A 16,942-nucleotide genomic window follows, 5' to 3' on the forward strand; every position below is an offset into this window, starting at 1 on the left:
GCGGTTAATACACCTCTCATTGTGTTCGACTTCCGGTATTAGTGATCGAGCCCACGGTTCGTGACGTCATTCGCACACCTCAGACTTGCAAATTTCAATCATGGCGGACATAACTAGCTGCAACAAAGGAAGCAAAAAATCATCGATAATTTGCATGCAATGATTTCACGGTATCTGATCAACGCGAGCTGTACAAAATGACGACTTGGTATAGTTCGGAGAAGTCCCCTACAGGTAATTTACTAACGATAAGCTAATGCCACAGAGAAATATTTTCGATGACTATCTCTTCACACCCTAAAACTTTTTTATGGCTAATCGTATTGGACTTGCTTCGCTTATTTGTCTCCTAAGACGGTTAACTCCTTGTTTTTATAGTATTTACACCAGAATATCCGTTTTAAAAATACATCCAATCCACTTGTTGTTTATTTTCTATATTTTATCCAATTTTAGGGGCAAATTTTACGATGTCGGCTTTCGACGAAGGATCTGTGTTTTCTCAGCAGGAATTAAGTAGTAGGTAAGAGGGATTTTGCTTTTGGATGAATTCTTTACTCGATGCAGATTTCGCTGAAATATAGATTTTTAAATTATACAAACTGAAACGTGGTTGGATTTAAACCTCAAGTTTATGTCTTATCATACACGATTAAACCATTCTCCATACATTGTTGAAAACGTTTTCGTTATTGTTATCACGATCTGGCGACACGAATGTTATCGTTCCGTCTGCCAGACAACCAGCTACTTTTTTAAAAGTGTGGAAATATAATTAAAGTTTGAAATACGGTATTTCGTTTTTGTTTGGCAGCGAATCTTTATAACCACTCGCTAAATGTTGTTGCCAAAACGACAAATTCCATGTAAACAGTAAATTCAAAACAGCCAATATCCTGCAGCTAAACTTTTAATACACAAGTTTTGACGGCGACCATTCAATTATATCGATAATCCATAAATTTAAGCATTCAAGCGAAAATCTATAGAGGTTTACTTGGTCAAATATAGTTGGGAAATTTTCTCCGTACATACGTTAGCATTAACATCTTCATCTTCACTTCAATTTTTTGATGAAAGAAGGGTCACTCTAGCTGCTATTGTTTTGGGGATTATCTTTTGGAATTTACTGCATTATTAAGCTGATCCAATAAACCTAAAGATAAAGATTGTTTCATTTGGAAACATAAAATCGTTTGTGGTGAGTGGAAAATACTTTTCTAAACCAATGAGTTTGATACTTTAATCAGATGGATTGGCACATGTGTATAAATGTTTAAATAATGGACAAAAAAAATTCAAAGTGAAAATAAAAAAAATGTTTTGTTCATTGATGTCAAAAGTTATAATTTAGAGGAGTTTCAGTAATGAAAAATGCTTACAAGTGTTGTTAAAACTCATATGATTTTGTATGGATTTCATTATAATATTGTGCACAAAAAAGTTCTCAACAAGAGTTTGCAATCTTCAAAAGTTTGATTAATATGCAAGCTAGTTATTGTGATTTTTAAGGCTGATTCACCAACAAGTGCTTGATTGCTTTAAAATGTCAGCAGTGATCGTAGCCATCATCACCTTGTACAGTGTAAACTCAGAATACAGCAATTCAATGAACAAGTGATAACACTTGTCTTCATTTTTTTTTTGGGGGGGGGGGGGGGAATGTAGCCTGGTGTCCTTATTTTCCCTAGTTTTTGTATAATTACAGCACTGAATACTGGGGATTTATATGAAACAGCCATTAGTTGTTGTAGAAACAATTCCAATAATAAAGCAATTTAAAGATATTGTTTGAGGGTAATATGCACAGAGATAAAATTGCCATATTTGTAAGAAAACGTTTTGCTTGATTCTAATGTTGAATTGGACTTTTGAAGGATCGCTATGTTGCTATTTTTTGTCAAGTTGATGTCTGGCAGTTTTTGTTTACCAAATCCAGTGAGAGCAGAGATTTATATCAAAGTCTCGCATTGTGATTCATCTAAGAGTCAATTGCCCTAATTTGACAATGGACAAATTCTGCAAGTTATCAGTGCCATGTCAAAGATGTCATGAAAAATGTGTTGTTGCTCTCCCGCTGAACGTTTTGTTTGGTTTGGAGACCTTCACCCCTACCCCCAGCCCTTGGAATTTCAAATTAACCTTAAACTTAGCTTTAAAACTTTGGCTTAAAGGGGAAGTCTCATGGGGTTTTTGACCTGTTTGGTTAAAAATGGTGAAATAAGACCTTCACTTACAGTAGCTACAAAACAATTTTAGAGCAAAAGAGGAAAGAGATCAACTCAATTCTTGAAAAGAACAACTCGTGATCTGTTCTAGCGCATTTCGAAACAAAATGCAAGAACTTAAAAAGATTTAGCCTAACATTTTTTAAGTTTCAATCCATTCCGACCTACTCTGTCTCTGACTAGAGGCACTAATCTACAGTTTTATTGCACTAGGGTGATAATTTATAACAAAACTAGACAATTATTTTATGTTTCTGTTGACAGACAAACATTTTTGGGTTTTGAATTGAATGATACTTCCCCTTTAAGTTAACTCATGATCAATTTTCTTTTAAACAGGAATTCCAGGACACCAAGACTTTCTTTGGGCTCTAGTGGAACAGCACGGAAAAGCGTTAACTTTGAAAGGACTTCACCAGTGGAAAGCAAGGTAAGCAGGATGCATGATTGTATACAATGTGCACTTCTATTTGCAGATTAACTGACGTCACATGTTCATACAATGTAGTTTGCAGTGATTTAATACTTAGTGTGGCTGGTGAGATTCAGTTGTTTGGGGCCATTAAAGGTTGGTTTTCACTAAGCTGTGGAGTCGGAGTCAGAGTCAGAATCATTTAACAATCAGAAGAATCAAGCATTTCAATGTAGCGAAAATCAAACAACAGAGTCATAATTATAGATTTTACCAATTGTGTTTACATTGTATAAAATAATGATTATCTGACAGACAATCAAGTGAAAACCAGATAATTTTTCAGAGTTGCAGGCAGAAGCTGACAAGTAAATGAGCATTGGGAACTGTGAATGCAGGTTTATTCTTTCACTTCCTCTTGCTTTAACTCTGACAAACTGGTTTGCGCTTAGTGTAACTGCAAAACTTGGAAACCTTCTGACTCTCTTACCGACTCCAATTTCATTAAGATTACAACTCTGTTGTATGGTTTTCATCAGGTCCTTAGCACTACAGCTGTATTACAACTCTGCTTACAACACTGACTCTGACATAATGTTCCTAGTGAAACCAGCCTTTAGTGAAAGCATATTATAAGAGGAACTACATGTTGTTAGTGGCATTGACTGACATGTTGACAATTAACCCTGAGGCAGCAAATCATCTTCAGATAGAGCACCCTTTTTATGTAAAATAGTCAGTCCAAACATGGGAGTTCTTCAGATAACACTGTATCCGTGAGAACGTAACATACAAAAGTAGTCTGGGTCTGTCTGTTCTCTTCCCTTCCAATCTAATGCTCGGCATGTGTTTCTCAAACTCGTGTTAAGATTTTGTACCTGCTTGGCACATGTTTCTCAAACTCCTGTTAAGATTTTGTACCTGGAAAACTATTTTGCTTTCGTTACCAGAGTTTACATGTAAATTGTTGATAATTTTGAAAGCAAAAAATGTTATCCAAGATTACAAAAAAACAGAAAATAAAAAAAAGGGCCCAAAAGGTCTTCTGTAACTTTACTCTACACTTAAATTGGGACTTTTTCAGAAACTTTTTTTCCTACTGTTTAAGCTCCTAAACTACACTTGACAGCTTATCTGTGGATGTGGTTTATCTAGTTTAATTCCAATTGGAAAGTGTTACATGTACAGCTGTAATGATCTATCGGTTAATGTGATAACTATGTTTTCCTTTCTCAGGTTGATTATTTTTATGGAGAAGGCAATGGTGGATACGGAACTTACAAGAAAATTGTGAGGTATTTGTTAAAATGTAAAATCTCCTTTGTATGTCTTTATAATTTCACTGACCATTCCAGAACACATTTGGCCTAGATGCACCCTTCTGTACTTGTATATGTTGTGGCTCAATAAATTTTATCCTGGGTTTACATTTTATTATCAGACATCACCATAGCAAACAACAATAGGAAGATACATTCACATGTAAACTCAGGATAAATTTGAATGACAACATTATGCTTTGAAGGGAGACACTTAACACTACAAACAATTTATTTTCTTGAAGTTGATTTTGATGTCACCAGTCCAGGCTAAGATATTTATTGTACCTCTGAGGTTAATCGGGCACACAGGAATGAAGGAAACCTTCAAATTTAGAGGGCCGTACAGTGAAATACCGCCCACAAAATTTACGAATCACACCACTCGCAAGTCACTAACTGAGAATTAGAATAAAATGCGAGAAAATATGTGGGAGTATTAGTCATGATAAATTGGCTTTGGTTTTGCTTCTCACTGGTTGTGAAAGCGGTACAAGATTTACCAACCGCACTCACAAAGCTCTTAAGTAAGCATTGTAGTGCATCTCAATTACTGCCAACAGTCTTTAAAAAAACTGCTCTAATATTTTTTGGAATGCAAAATGATTTGATTTGTGATGTATTGAAATGATTTGTAAGTATCCCTTTCAGACTAATTACTATTGTAAGACAAAGTAATAATCCCAAGACAGAGTAAGTTAACCCCCTATTGAGAATTTCTCTTTCAAATACTTATAGCCCCAAAAACTCACTCATATTTCGTGTGCCAATAATTTGGCATGGAATTTATATTTTCCAAGCAAAAGGGCAAGATTTTTTCCATGAGAGTTAAAAACCAAAACATTTTTCCTGGAAATTACTTCAAACATTAATTAAATCGTTTGAAGCCAATTTGCCTTTTTCAGTGTACTGTAAATGTACTTGTTTTGTCGTCCCATAAGGCAATGCAGTGGAAATTCACGTTTTCCAAGAGTAGAGGACATGCCTCATTTCCACTATGACTTTGTGGACCTTGGAGAAGAGGTCAAGGTAAGTTAAACGATCAAATTTCGAATTTCTCTTTACATGACTGGTAGATTGTTGAGTTGTTTGGTTATGAGAGTAAGAAAAATAATCAGCTGAAAGGTGTTCCACCACTGACTGATGAATGTTTAAGACTCTAAGGGCACTCTACATTTGGCAGAACTTGCCAGCCAGACCCGCATTAGTTTGTAAATGGAAGGTACCGATTTGAAGGATACAATATGAAAGTTTATCCTATAATAGTCATTCACATTTTTTCAAAATAGTGTGTACACTGCACCAGTTTGGGAGTGATTATTTACGGTTAGTTTACTTACAGTACTTAGTTTACATTTAATGTTATTTACGGTTCTGGCAATAATAATAGAAATACTCTAAGATGCTCTTTGGACTTAGCTCTTTTTGCCTGCTATTCCTGAACATTATGTTGTCAGCTGAGCTGCAAACCAGTAATTTAAAAGGGATGATCGTACCTCACAAGCAGTGATGTTAACCGTGATGAACAAGTGCTTCGGCCTTAACCTTTTGAATTAATGCTTAAGGACGGTGCCTACTTTTGTTACTGTGCATACGTTCTGTGCATCTTGAGATACTCGAGTTTCCTATGGGTGGTGGATACTAATACAGGGATATTTTTGCGCGGTTTAAAACTATGCGAAGAAAGCAGAACTTAGCAAGTGCATTTTCCAGAGATAAAAAAGCTTCAATTTTGAACAAATTGCCATACATTACTGTGTTTTAGAATAATTGTTGCTTAATTATCTCTGTCTAAAAAATGCGTTAACCCCCAAATTTCTTTTTGAATTTCAATAGCCCTTACTAAGATCTGCTTTTCCCCGCATAATCATAAACCAAACAAAAATACTTCTTTATTAGTAATTAAGGCACCATCCTTAAGGTTACTGAAATACCATAAAATGAGTGTTTTGCTTTGAATGCGTGCACTTTGTTTCTTAAGTGTTCTGCTCGTGACAAATCACTTTCTTTAAGCAGCAAATCACTGGCTGTCATACATTTTGAGAGTGCCGAACGATGTCTCAGCGTTTGGGGCTTAGGTGCCCAGAGCCAATTTTCTTTAAGGGGGGCGATTCCAAGGCTGTTGCCTAAGAAACGTTTCAAGGAGCCCACAAGGCCGACATCGGAGAAGTTAGAAGCCCGACATGTGAAGTGTTAGGTGCTGCTGCAAAAAAATTAGGTGCCCAGTCTATCGGGCTTCTGTTAGGCAGCAACCTTGGATTCGATATGAGGCATTTGGTGTGTGACTCTTCACAAGAGTGTTTTGTTAAGTAGATACTTGTATTTGCAGGGATAGGGAAAGCACAGTGGTGATAGCTTTATTCTCAACTTCCATCCCTGCATTTTATTCTTATTCAATTATTAAAGCTTTACTTTTTATCGTGAAACAAGCTCTAAAACCTTTTCCCTTCTGATCAAACTAAAACTACGCTTACGTGAGTGGACGAGAGTTGACGCCATTTATGTGCATGGGTTAAAACCGTTGTTTGTTCTTGTCCTTGCATCAGGGATCAATCATCCTGGTTCTCTGGGTTTCTGCCCGCCACAAATTAAACCAACATCTTTAAATTCCAATCCAATCTGGAGACAATGGATGTGTATTAAGCCGCTCTTTGGATGACCACAGCGATTCCCATTTGTTTTATCCTTCTTCATTTAGTCACTCAACTTGTCTTGCTTTCACAGTTTGGCCTGTACGAAGGCAAAGGAGGTGAAAAACGATACCACAATGGAAACGATGATGAAGGCATTATATTGGTGAGCAAAGACAGCATTATTTTCAACTGAGCATATGACAAGTGCTAAGTGACAAGCTTTTTTCTTTCTTTTTTTTTTTTTTCTTCTTCTTTTAATAGTACATATAGCTATTACAGTCTAGCCTCTCCCTTTGGACATCTCAACTTTGAGTAGTATACCAATATTTCCGAAATTGTGATCCGGAGTTCCTTTGTTTAGTATTTGGTGGAATGGATGGGCAACCGGACGTTAGCTTCACAGAACATTATTTTATAGTTGCCTTTCCCAGTATTCCGTGCTATTAGATTGCCAGCAGTCGTTTATAAATGACTGAGCGAGGCAAGACGGAGCTTACGAAAGACGCAAGAGAAAAAAGTGTTTTTTTTCAGAGAGGACTAAACGTTTTGCTCGGCAAACGATCTGACTACATTGCACAAAGTTTCCTAAACCGCCGTTACTGCCGTTGGAACTTTTAGCTGAAACTTGTGTCAGTGCAACAGCGAACAAGACCAGTTTCACGACGTGGTGTTACACGGTGAAACTCTTGTTTTATCACTACTGCGACCGTTGCGAGCCGTTGCAGAAGAAGAAAGCGGTTCTACTTTTCGTGAAAGTTGTCTCGCAACGGAAGTTCGAAAAAATTTTACGAAACGGACCATGTTACACGGTGCGACGCCTGCTGAAACTTGTCTCAGTAGCTTGATTTGGATGGTCACACTTAGGATTTCATCCTGAAACTCAATGTTAGATCCACCTTGTACAGCATAATAAACAGTACCACAGGAAAGTACTGCTCAGTAGCTTTCATTTAAGTGGTCACACTTTAGGATTCCATCCACAGACACGAAAGTTAAGACCACCTTGTACAGCATAATAAACAACACCACAGGAAAGTACGGCTCGGTAGCTTTCATTTGAATGTTCACAGTTTAGGAGACCATTGGCAAAGAAGGCGAGACAGCATTGTAGAAATCGTCGCAGTTCATTGATTACATGACGTCACAGCTCTCTGCTCCAAAATGTCACGGTACTATGAAAGCAGCGATTTTGATAACGAAAAATCAATCGGATTAAATACGTAAATATTCCAAAGCTTAAAAGCACGAATTAGGTAGATCAAACAAAAGAATTGTTTAATGTTTTCTTTAAGTCGAAATGGTTTTCGTCTGAGCGCGTTTCGTGGAACACGCGTGGCTAAATTTTCACGAGTAATTAACTTTTTAACTGCAGTTATATTGATTTCGATATTTGTGCTTATTGCCCCCTGGGACAATAAAACAGTCATCTGGAGAAGAATCGTTTTCAAACGTAAAAACCTAATTAATAGTTTTGTTTCAAGTTTAAAGGATGCTTCCTTTGCATGACTGACTCAAAATGCAATATCGTCCCTCGTTTCGCCGCCAAAGCGCATTCTCATGTTGTCCTGTTGTATCGACTGGCAAATTGTGTTGTGGTCTGTTATTGTTTGCCGTTAAAACGGACTTAAACAGTTTGCTTTTTCAATCTTATCCCAGGTGAACGTCATTTGTCGCGGAAAATCTTGGATTCTGACGCGGAGCCTCGACAATTTTCGACTTCTCGACCGAGAGCTTCACAGGTAACTCTCGATTTATTTAGAAAATTTAAACTCAGTTTTTGCAGTCGTCTGTCTTGGCTTCCCTTTGTCGTGAGTTTCATGAACTCTCCTTCTGTTAAGAGAATAATCTAGGCGAAATTTTCTATGCTTTCACTTTGGGTAGGGGTGGAAAACGGCGAATTAGCAAAACTAGAAAGTATTGCTCGCTAAATCTAATTTGAACGCTCACACTTAAGGGCTCCATTCTTATATTCAAAAGTCAGAAACAACTTGTAGAACGTAATCAACGTAACACGAAAGTACCGGTGAATAACTTTTTTTTGGATTGGTAACAATCGGCATTTTGTTCAAAGTTTTCTAAAGTTAGTACCACCTTGCACAGCGTAATAACCAGCACCACAGGAAAGTACTGCTCAGTAGCTTCCATTTGAATGGTCGCACTTTAGGATTTCATCTAAAGTCTAAACATTTAGAGCCAAAGTCTCTTTAGTCATTAACTCTAGGTCTGGATTCCTTGAAGGAAATTGTATAAGAGGTAAGCTTTTAGAAATTCGCCCCCAAAAGTTATTCAAGACAATCGATCAAACTACATGGTCATTAGATACTTTATGTTAGCTTAAATATAAGCTACGCTGTAGACATGATCTCAATTTGGTGTCAAGCGATGTGTTTGTAGTTAAGACGTTTTAATGGCGTAACTGTTATATCTGTGTCGTTGATTTTATGTATTGATATTTGAACAAATATTACAGAATAAGTCCCGCGCACGGGACGAAAACAAATCGTTAATGTGTCGTTACGATAGCAGACGACGAAACACTCGTTTCCCTTCCAAGCGGCGAGCGCTAGCAGCGACGGTTAACTACCGGGACTTCAGTGGTAAAAAACGACTATTACGTAAGCTATCTGCGGTGCTGTTTATTATGCTGTACCAGCTAAGGGAATATAACTTGCTTCTGTAGTTGAAATCCTGAATTGAAGTCAAATTATTCAACACGAGTACTTCCCCGCGAAGCTGTCTCCAACGCTCTACAAGTTGAATCTAACTTTTGACTATGTTGATAAAAGGCGAAAGGGTACAACTATTAGAGCAGATATTATTCCGGCGGTGGTAATTTCAAGTGTTGGTGTTTGTTTTCAATACTAGGTGTTGAGTTTTTCGAGCTACGACAAACAAGAAACAAAAATGAGCCGGGTTTCGTCTTTACAGTCGTGAAATCTTGTGAACGGCTTTGTGGTTTGGTTGCAATCACTTTCAGTTTTCGTCGTTCTCATAGAGCTTTCGGAAGTCAACATTTGATACGATTCAGAACCTTATGATATGAATGAAAATAGATAAGGTAAAGCATAACAAAATAGAGCGATCAAATCGACTACCAGAGTTCTGGATGTTTTGTTTGACTGGCAACTGCTCACCCCTTCAAACGGAGTTTTAAAAGATACAGTAGTCGCCTAAAGGTGATGGTCGCCGAAGAAGGCACCAGAGATTCTAAAATTAATACAGTGATCGAAGCGGTAGTTCGTAAAGATCAGTGGTTTTGTACTGAGGAAAGATGGTTTCTAAAAAAGAGATTCCCAATACAGAGTTTAACTGAGTACTCAGACAAAAGATTTCAAGGAATGTTTGATAAGAGAAATTCAGTACATTTAAATTTTATTTATGACAGCCGACTCTCCCTTAGCGGCAAATTTGTTATGCCAAAAGCAGTCAGAGGCAATATCGGGTGATGCAATCTAGCGTGAGTTACGGGCAATATATATTTCTAAGCATGAACTGTGAATTCCCTTTGGATAAGAATCACGGAAACTCGAAAATAACATGAAAGTTCAAATTATAATTGTATGAAGGAACATTCTGATTTGAAGCCGTATTAAAAAGCTTGCTAAGAGCTAGCATCAAGTTTGAATTGCGTGTTGTTTTTAGCGCTACCCAAAGAACTTATGAGGAAGTTTGGTAGGAAAGTGGCATTCGACTTTCGAGCCAAATTTCGCCCACGCGCATTCAGACGGCGGAGAATTGAACTTTGTCCAGATTTTTTTACATTTCCGCTTGCAATCTTGGGAATGAACAATTGCTGTTAGTACTTGGAGAAGAGTTTTGTCAGAGCAATAATGTGAAACACGAATTTATAAGCGGGCAATAATCTTTGGTTGTGTCATTTTGTTTACTTCCTTATGCAATTCTTAATCATGGAGTTGATGACGAGATAGACAATCACGCTTTCAAAGTGGAAATTGAAAAATACTTTCAGTTATTTAAATGATGAATTCAATGAGCTAAACCAAACATCTGATATTTCCTTTATTCGAAACGACTTTCTTTCTTCTGTTTTTCACTTGAAATTCATCATATAAAATCATAAGGTTTGCATTCGTTAGCTCTGTTTAAGCCCGCGCAACAATCTTGAGCTTTTCGCGAACTCTTTGAATATTACGCGACTTTTAAATGTACTGTTACGCGAAGGAGGCGTTTTCGTTACTTGCAACAAATTGAGCGTATAACGTATCTTTTTCGCAATGAAAACTTGCTTTGGAAGTTGTTGGAAGAGTAGACTATTGGCCTCCCTTTCACAACGTTGTAGCGCGTGACATGTATTGCCCTTTCCGGAATTCAAAGGGAGATCAGAGACTAGTCTTTAACTTTTCATTTAATCAGAAATTGGAGTGATCACATGAAAGATCACATTAAAATTAGTCAGTTTACCAAGTTTGAGGTTCTGTCGTTAGATTGCAACCACGTGGGGGGCCTTCAAAAATTGGGAAAAATTAGACACTTTGTATGGATTTGAGGGACGCCATGTCAGAATTACTGACGTTTGTGTGGAATTTGGGCAACCTTTGACAGCTAGGTCAAAGCCTAGGGCCCGTTTCTCGAAAGTCCCGGTAACTTACCGGGCCCGGTAAGTTACCGGGACTTTCGAGAAACGGGTCCTTGGTCACTTCGCAACGAAACATAACCGAGCTTGAAAAACTTATTAATTTTTATGTGGTCTTTCTGGTGATTGGGTTCATTTCTTCATTTGACGCAATTTGAAAAAAAAAAAAAAAAAACATGTGTAAATTAGTGCACAGTCCCTTTATGCACTTCGGAACGGGCAATTTTGTGATTGTTCTGGCAATACTTGGTCCTCGTTGTGTTAGTTTACAAGTTGCATGAAAAGTTTCCTTTCGTTAAGAAAGATCCGCGTTGTTGGGTTTTGTTTTGTTTTTTGTTTGTTTGTTTTTACATCGATGACCTTGCCTTGCCATTTTCGCCGCTAGGCTAGTGACACTTTTTTTAGGTGCACGAATTCTTCCTAGAGCACCAAAAGGTAGACTGATCTCAAGTAATTTCTCGGAAGGAAAACAAGCCGTATTATAATGAGATGTTAATCAGCTTTTTTATTTTTTTCCCCAAGAGAAATATTAAGAGGAGAGCTTGAAATAATTACCACATTTTTTTAAGTTGCAAGCTATATTTTACCCTGACCATCCTTAACCAAACATTTATTTATTTTTAATGTCAAGGGAAAAAAACTAATCATCATCATCATCATCATCATCAACTTTATTTAACGAGGGTAACACTTGACAGTATTTCACCTGAAGAACTAGTGGCCCTCGATCCTTAAACTATAACAAAGTGACATAAGACCTTTTTAAAAAATCGCTTTCTTGGAGTCTGTTAGCCCGTATAGCAAGCGCTTCCGTTGGAGTTGGAGTGTTTTCGCTTTTTTACCGCGCGGAAATTGGGAAAGCGAGGAATGTACAAAACTTCACGAAACGCTGGTTACGCAGCCAAAGGGACAGTACCCTTTGTAGCTAAGGAACTCATGTACGTTTTGATCTCATAGGATAACTATTGAAGGAATGTCCTGTATTTTTATTTAAGAGAAAGATGTTAAGGTTAGGTTTTGTTGTGTTTCAGATGCCTTTTTGACAGGTTTCACAGCAAACTAAAATCCCTTGCTCGCCTGTATGATAGTGAGGAATATGCCAGGAGCCATGTAAGTTTGTTACAATAATGTAGCTTTTCAGTAGATTTAAAGCTTTTTGACACGTACTTGAGATGATTGGTAACGTGTCTTATTGCGTTCGACATAGAGAAAACGCACTCCTAATACAGATTGGACTCGAGATTGTATGGGACAACGTTTATTGAATGAATGGATCTTGGGATGCGTATTTGGCATCCCCCGCAGATTTTGCAGGGGCGGATGACGTCATCACCAACTTGGGAAAGGAGAGAGAGCCTGGGATCGAGATCATCGAACGCACTCCCTAATCTTTGATTAAAGCAGAAGTGTCATGGTGTTGTTGACCCCTTTTCTTAAAAATGGTGAAATATAAGACCTTAACTTAGCTGCAAAATAATTCTAGAACAACGAGAGGAAAGAAATCAACTCAATTCTTGAAAGGAACGTCTCTTGATCTATTCTAGCGCATTTTGGAAACAAAAATGCGAGAACTTTTCAATCCATTCCGACCTACTCTGTCTCTGACTAGAGGCACTAATCGACAGGTTTGTTTCACTGGGGTGATAATTTATAACAACACTAGACAATTATTTTCTTGTTTCTGTTTACAGACAAACGTTTTTGGGTTTTCAAATGACATCAAATTCTCGTGATACTTCCCTTTAATACTAGTATTACTGGTGCAGTATTCTTGATAGCTCAAATGGATAACCGGGACGATTAGTTTCTAATCAAACTGTGGTGCTGTTTCGGAGGGGAGTGAAAACGAATGTCTGGTTTTATCAACTGAATTGATAAGGTTAATTGGCTACCGTAAAGAAATACAGAAACTGACGTTTGAGAGCTTACTCTTCGCCAGTGCGGTTCTCACGAAGGGCTGACGCTCAAAACGGCAGCTTACCTCTTGTATATATTTACTGGTAGCTCAGTTGGTAGAGCACTTCATAGATGTTGAAAGGTCAACGGTCAAGGCTTCGAATTCCATTCAAGCCTTAACTGCAACTGCATACGTTTCTAACCTCTCTACGGGGCATATGAAGTTCAGTCATATTTATATTGAATGATGCTGAATCGTTATTCGAAGAAGAAGAAGAGGCTCATTAAAACATTTAGCCATTAAAATCTGCAATAAAACACTTCTCAAGGTCATCTTGAGAATCTTAAAAAACAAAAAATCAGGAAAAATCGATGACGTTTCGACGTTTACTCAAACGTCAAGCGTCGCAAATCATCATTACAATTAACGTGTGTTAGAAGTAAAAACTCCGAATTTAAAATCTCTTTTTCCGAAGAGAAGAATTTACTCACGTTAATTACATTTCGGGGATAATTATATAAGAATGAATTTTGCCGCGAAAATCATCATTACAATGTTTATTTCGAGTGTCAGACAGTGTTGAATAGTGTGAAAACAGTGTTGAATGATGCTTAGTGGAATACAGTCGAATCTTTGCATAACACCTTCTCGCCTTGGCCACATGTCTAGAACGACGGGAAACATTTGTACATACGTGGCTGCTGGTAAGAGGTTCACCTGCATTGAATTCGTCTTGAAAGGCCTTAAGGACGGTGCCTACTTTTGTTACTGCCATACGTGCACATCTGGAGATACTCGGGTTTCCTATGGGTGGTACCTACTAATACAGTAATATTTTAGCGCACTTTAAAACTATGTGGAGAAAGCAGAACTTAGCAAGTGCAGGGTAATGGGCTCCTGGCAAGTGCCCTTGATATCCATAAAGAAAATTGGGGGTAACCATGCATTTTTCAGAGATAATAAAGCTTCCATGTAAAAAAAAAAAAAAAAACGCCACAGATTGCTTTGTATTTTACTTCTTTTTAGAATAATAATTGTTGCTTAATTATCTCTAAAAAATGCCCTGCTACCCCCAATTTTCTTTCTGGATTCCAGTAGCCCAAACCAAGATCTAATTTTCCCTCATAGTCATAAACCAGGGTCATAAACTATGCAAAAATAATTCTGTATTAGTTGGCAGCGTCCTTAGTCCAGTTTCTGGAAGAATGTTTTCTCTTGCTTTTTGGGGGTTTTTCTCCGGGTACTCCGGTTTTCCCCTCTCCTCCAAAACCAACATTTCTAAAGTCCAATTCGATTTGGAAAGTGTCCCCAGTTAGTGCCCTGCGCTAAATGCATTGACACTGAAATAAAGTGATTTATCTTTTTATTATTTTGCTCTTCTTCGCAAATTCATTGAAATGTTTCTGTCCGTACAGGAATGTCGTCAGTTGCTGCAAGAGTACCTGGCCCGACTGTCCGAGTTGGCTGATGACGCTATGAACTGCAGTGCTGTGCTTAACTGGTTTGAGGTGAGTTACCCGTCACAGAACGACTGTCTGTATTCTGAGGGCGGTGTCTCCCTTTGCTACTGCGCATACGTTCTGCGCATCTCGGGATGGCCCGAAAAGCTCGGGTTTCTAAGGGGCTGTTTACATGGATGGAGGAAGATCCTAGCACTAGAAAGATCCTAGAAGGCGGATCATCCTAGCGCCATATCTTTTCTCTATTCAGTTTACATGTAAAAAGTTGTACTTAGCCCTGCGCTAGGATCTTCCTAGAGATAGGAACTTCCTACCTAAGAGATCGGAAGATCCTAGGACTAGGAAGATCCTAGCACCATGTAAACTACTTTCGCTCGGAAGATCCTAGTACTAGGGACAAAAAAAAAAAACATGGCGGTAGCCGGGCGTTCAGCTGCTCAAGGCCGACAGTTATCCTTCTTTTCCTTGTCCACTTGGTAACCACTTCGGCCGAAATTTCTGCATGTAAAGCAAACGAAACGTTTTTCCGCCTTCTCGGATCTTCCTAGTGCTAGGATCTTCCTCCCGCCATGTAAGCAGCCCCTTAACGACGGTGCGTACTAAAACAAAGATATTTTTGCGCTGCTTATGACTGTGTGGGAAAAGGGGATCTTAGTAAGGGTTATTGGAATTCAAAAAGAAAACTAGGGGTAATCTAAAAGGCCATTTCTGAGTTGCTCTGAACCTCACTATGAAAGCGAAGCTAAGTGCAAAGTTTTTATTATCACATAAAAAGCTTTGCACTTGGCCTCACTTTCACAGCAACACGAGAATGGCCTATTGTCTTAGACCTCCGCCTTCTTTAGCTAAGTGCTCTAGATTTTGTCTTGAAAACCTTGATGACTCCATAGTTTTTATGTTAGATTAACAAAAAGAACTCATATTGCTGTCACGGGATATTTTAGAGTTGATTTAAAATGGAGATTGATTTTCATTTTCTTTAGTAAGCAAACAAATTGATTTGCAATTATATAACGCCCTATAATTAATTTATCGCGATCAATTTTGTAACATGTAATCGCAATGGAACATGTGTTTGTTATACAAAAATATATATATTTTGCCCCATAATTATTCCTGTCTGCACTGTTTTTGTCCTCAGCTTGATAACCATGGAAACCACATGTTATTGACAGATGAATCACCAATCAACGTGCCTGGAATAGCGGCTGCTCACGTGATCAAACGATACACTGCACAAGCTGTGGACGAAATCTCTCTCGAGGTGTTGTAACTATACTTATATGATATGGCATTTTAGAGGGCAAGCAAGCGCGAAAACAAACCGTTTTATGCTCATCTATAGCGCTTTCAACGAAAACGCTCTTTTTGAAAAAAGTTGGAACCACCTTGTACAGCTTAATGAACAGTACAACAGGAAAGCACTGCTCAGTAGCTTTCATTTTCAAAAGACAGAACGACGTTGTACAGCATAATAAGCAGCACCACAGGAAAGTATTGCTCAGTAGCTTTCATTTGAATAGTCACAATTAAGGATTTCATCCACAGACTCAAAAGATAGAATCACCTTGAACAGCATAATAAACAGTACCACAGGAAAGTACTGCTCAGTAGCTTTCATTTGAATGATCAAAATAGGATTCAATTCCATGAAGAAGCTTTCAAATAAGCGAATTTTCATTCAGAAATACACTTCGCCACCAGTTCCTTTCTAAGCCAACGTCAGAATTTTATATGTACAGTTTTGCCCTATCTTAATAGTAAATAACGTCTGGCCCAGGTTTAAGAATAATCAATTTTGATTAGGGTGGTTTCCTAATAACCGTGAAAAAGTAATAATAATAATAATAATAATAATAATAATAATAATAATAATAATAATTATAATAATAATAAATAATAATAATAATAATAATAATAATAAATAATAATAATAATAATAATAATAATAATAATAATAATAATAATAAAGACTTTATTAACAGCATTTCCACAGAGTGGCTCTTTATCCGTTAATATCTAACTAAAATTAATTACAACTAAGACAAACTTAAGAAAAACGGTGTTAAAATGAATGTGTATTATGGATTCAACATCCTATGTCGTCTGCTTTGAGTGGATGAAATTATCTCGTGAGCTCTTTTGTTGCCATGGGCGACTGATTTTGAAGGGTTTCCCTCCGGCACGACATTTGGTGGTCACGTGTTTGATCAGATGTTTTGTACGATTAATAATTTCAAACTATCTGAAGACGATCGAAAATGCACGAGAAACAGATGATGAATTTTGAGAAGAGTTGTTTTAGTTGAAGGCTTTTGAACAACGGAAATGGATCGGAAAAAAAAGGTCAGAGAAGATAATTTGATACGAATGGGCACTCGTCCACGCATAAATGATTG

The 16,942-nt window shown here is 37.6% G+C and overlaps 1 protein-coding gene across 1 annotated transcript in view; it reads left to right on the forward strand.

Moving 5' to 3' along the window:
- The first annotated feature begins 67 nt into the window (after window positions 1–67).
- Window positions 68–16,942, forward strand: part of LOC146459746 (rho GTPase-activating protein 32-like) — a 31,543-nt gene continuing 14,668 nt past the window's right edge. The window contains exons 1-10 of the mRNA XM_085089162.1: window positions 68–234; window positions 457–523; window positions 2,568–2,658; window positions 3,877–3,935; window positions 4,901–4,988; window positions 6,684–6,755; window positions 8,249–8,331; window positions 12,218–12,296; window positions 14,499–14,591; window positions 15,685–15,807. Coding sequence (XP_084945288.1) covers window positions 198–234; window positions 457–523; window positions 2,568–2,658; window positions 3,877–3,935; window positions 4,901–4,988; window positions 6,684–6,755; window positions 8,249–8,331; window positions 12,218–12,296; window positions 14,499–14,591; window positions 15,685–15,807 — 792 coding nt within the window. The 5' untranslated portion in view covers window positions 68–197. The remainder of the gene's footprint in view (window positions 235–456; window positions 524–2,567; window positions 2,659–3,876; window positions 3,936–4,900; window positions 4,989–6,683; window positions 6,756–8,248; window positions 8,332–12,217; window positions 12,297–14,498; window positions 14,592–15,684; window positions 15,808–16,942) is intronic.

The sequence above is a fragment of the Pavona decussata genome, unplaced genomic scaffold (assembly GCF_977016875.1).
Source record: "Pavona decussata unplaced genomic scaffold, jaPavDecu1.1 SCAFFOLD_217, whole genome shotgun sequence".
Classification (NCBI taxonomy): Eukaryota; Metazoa; Cnidaria; class Anthozoa; order Scleractinia; family Agariciidae; genus Pavona; species Pavona decussata.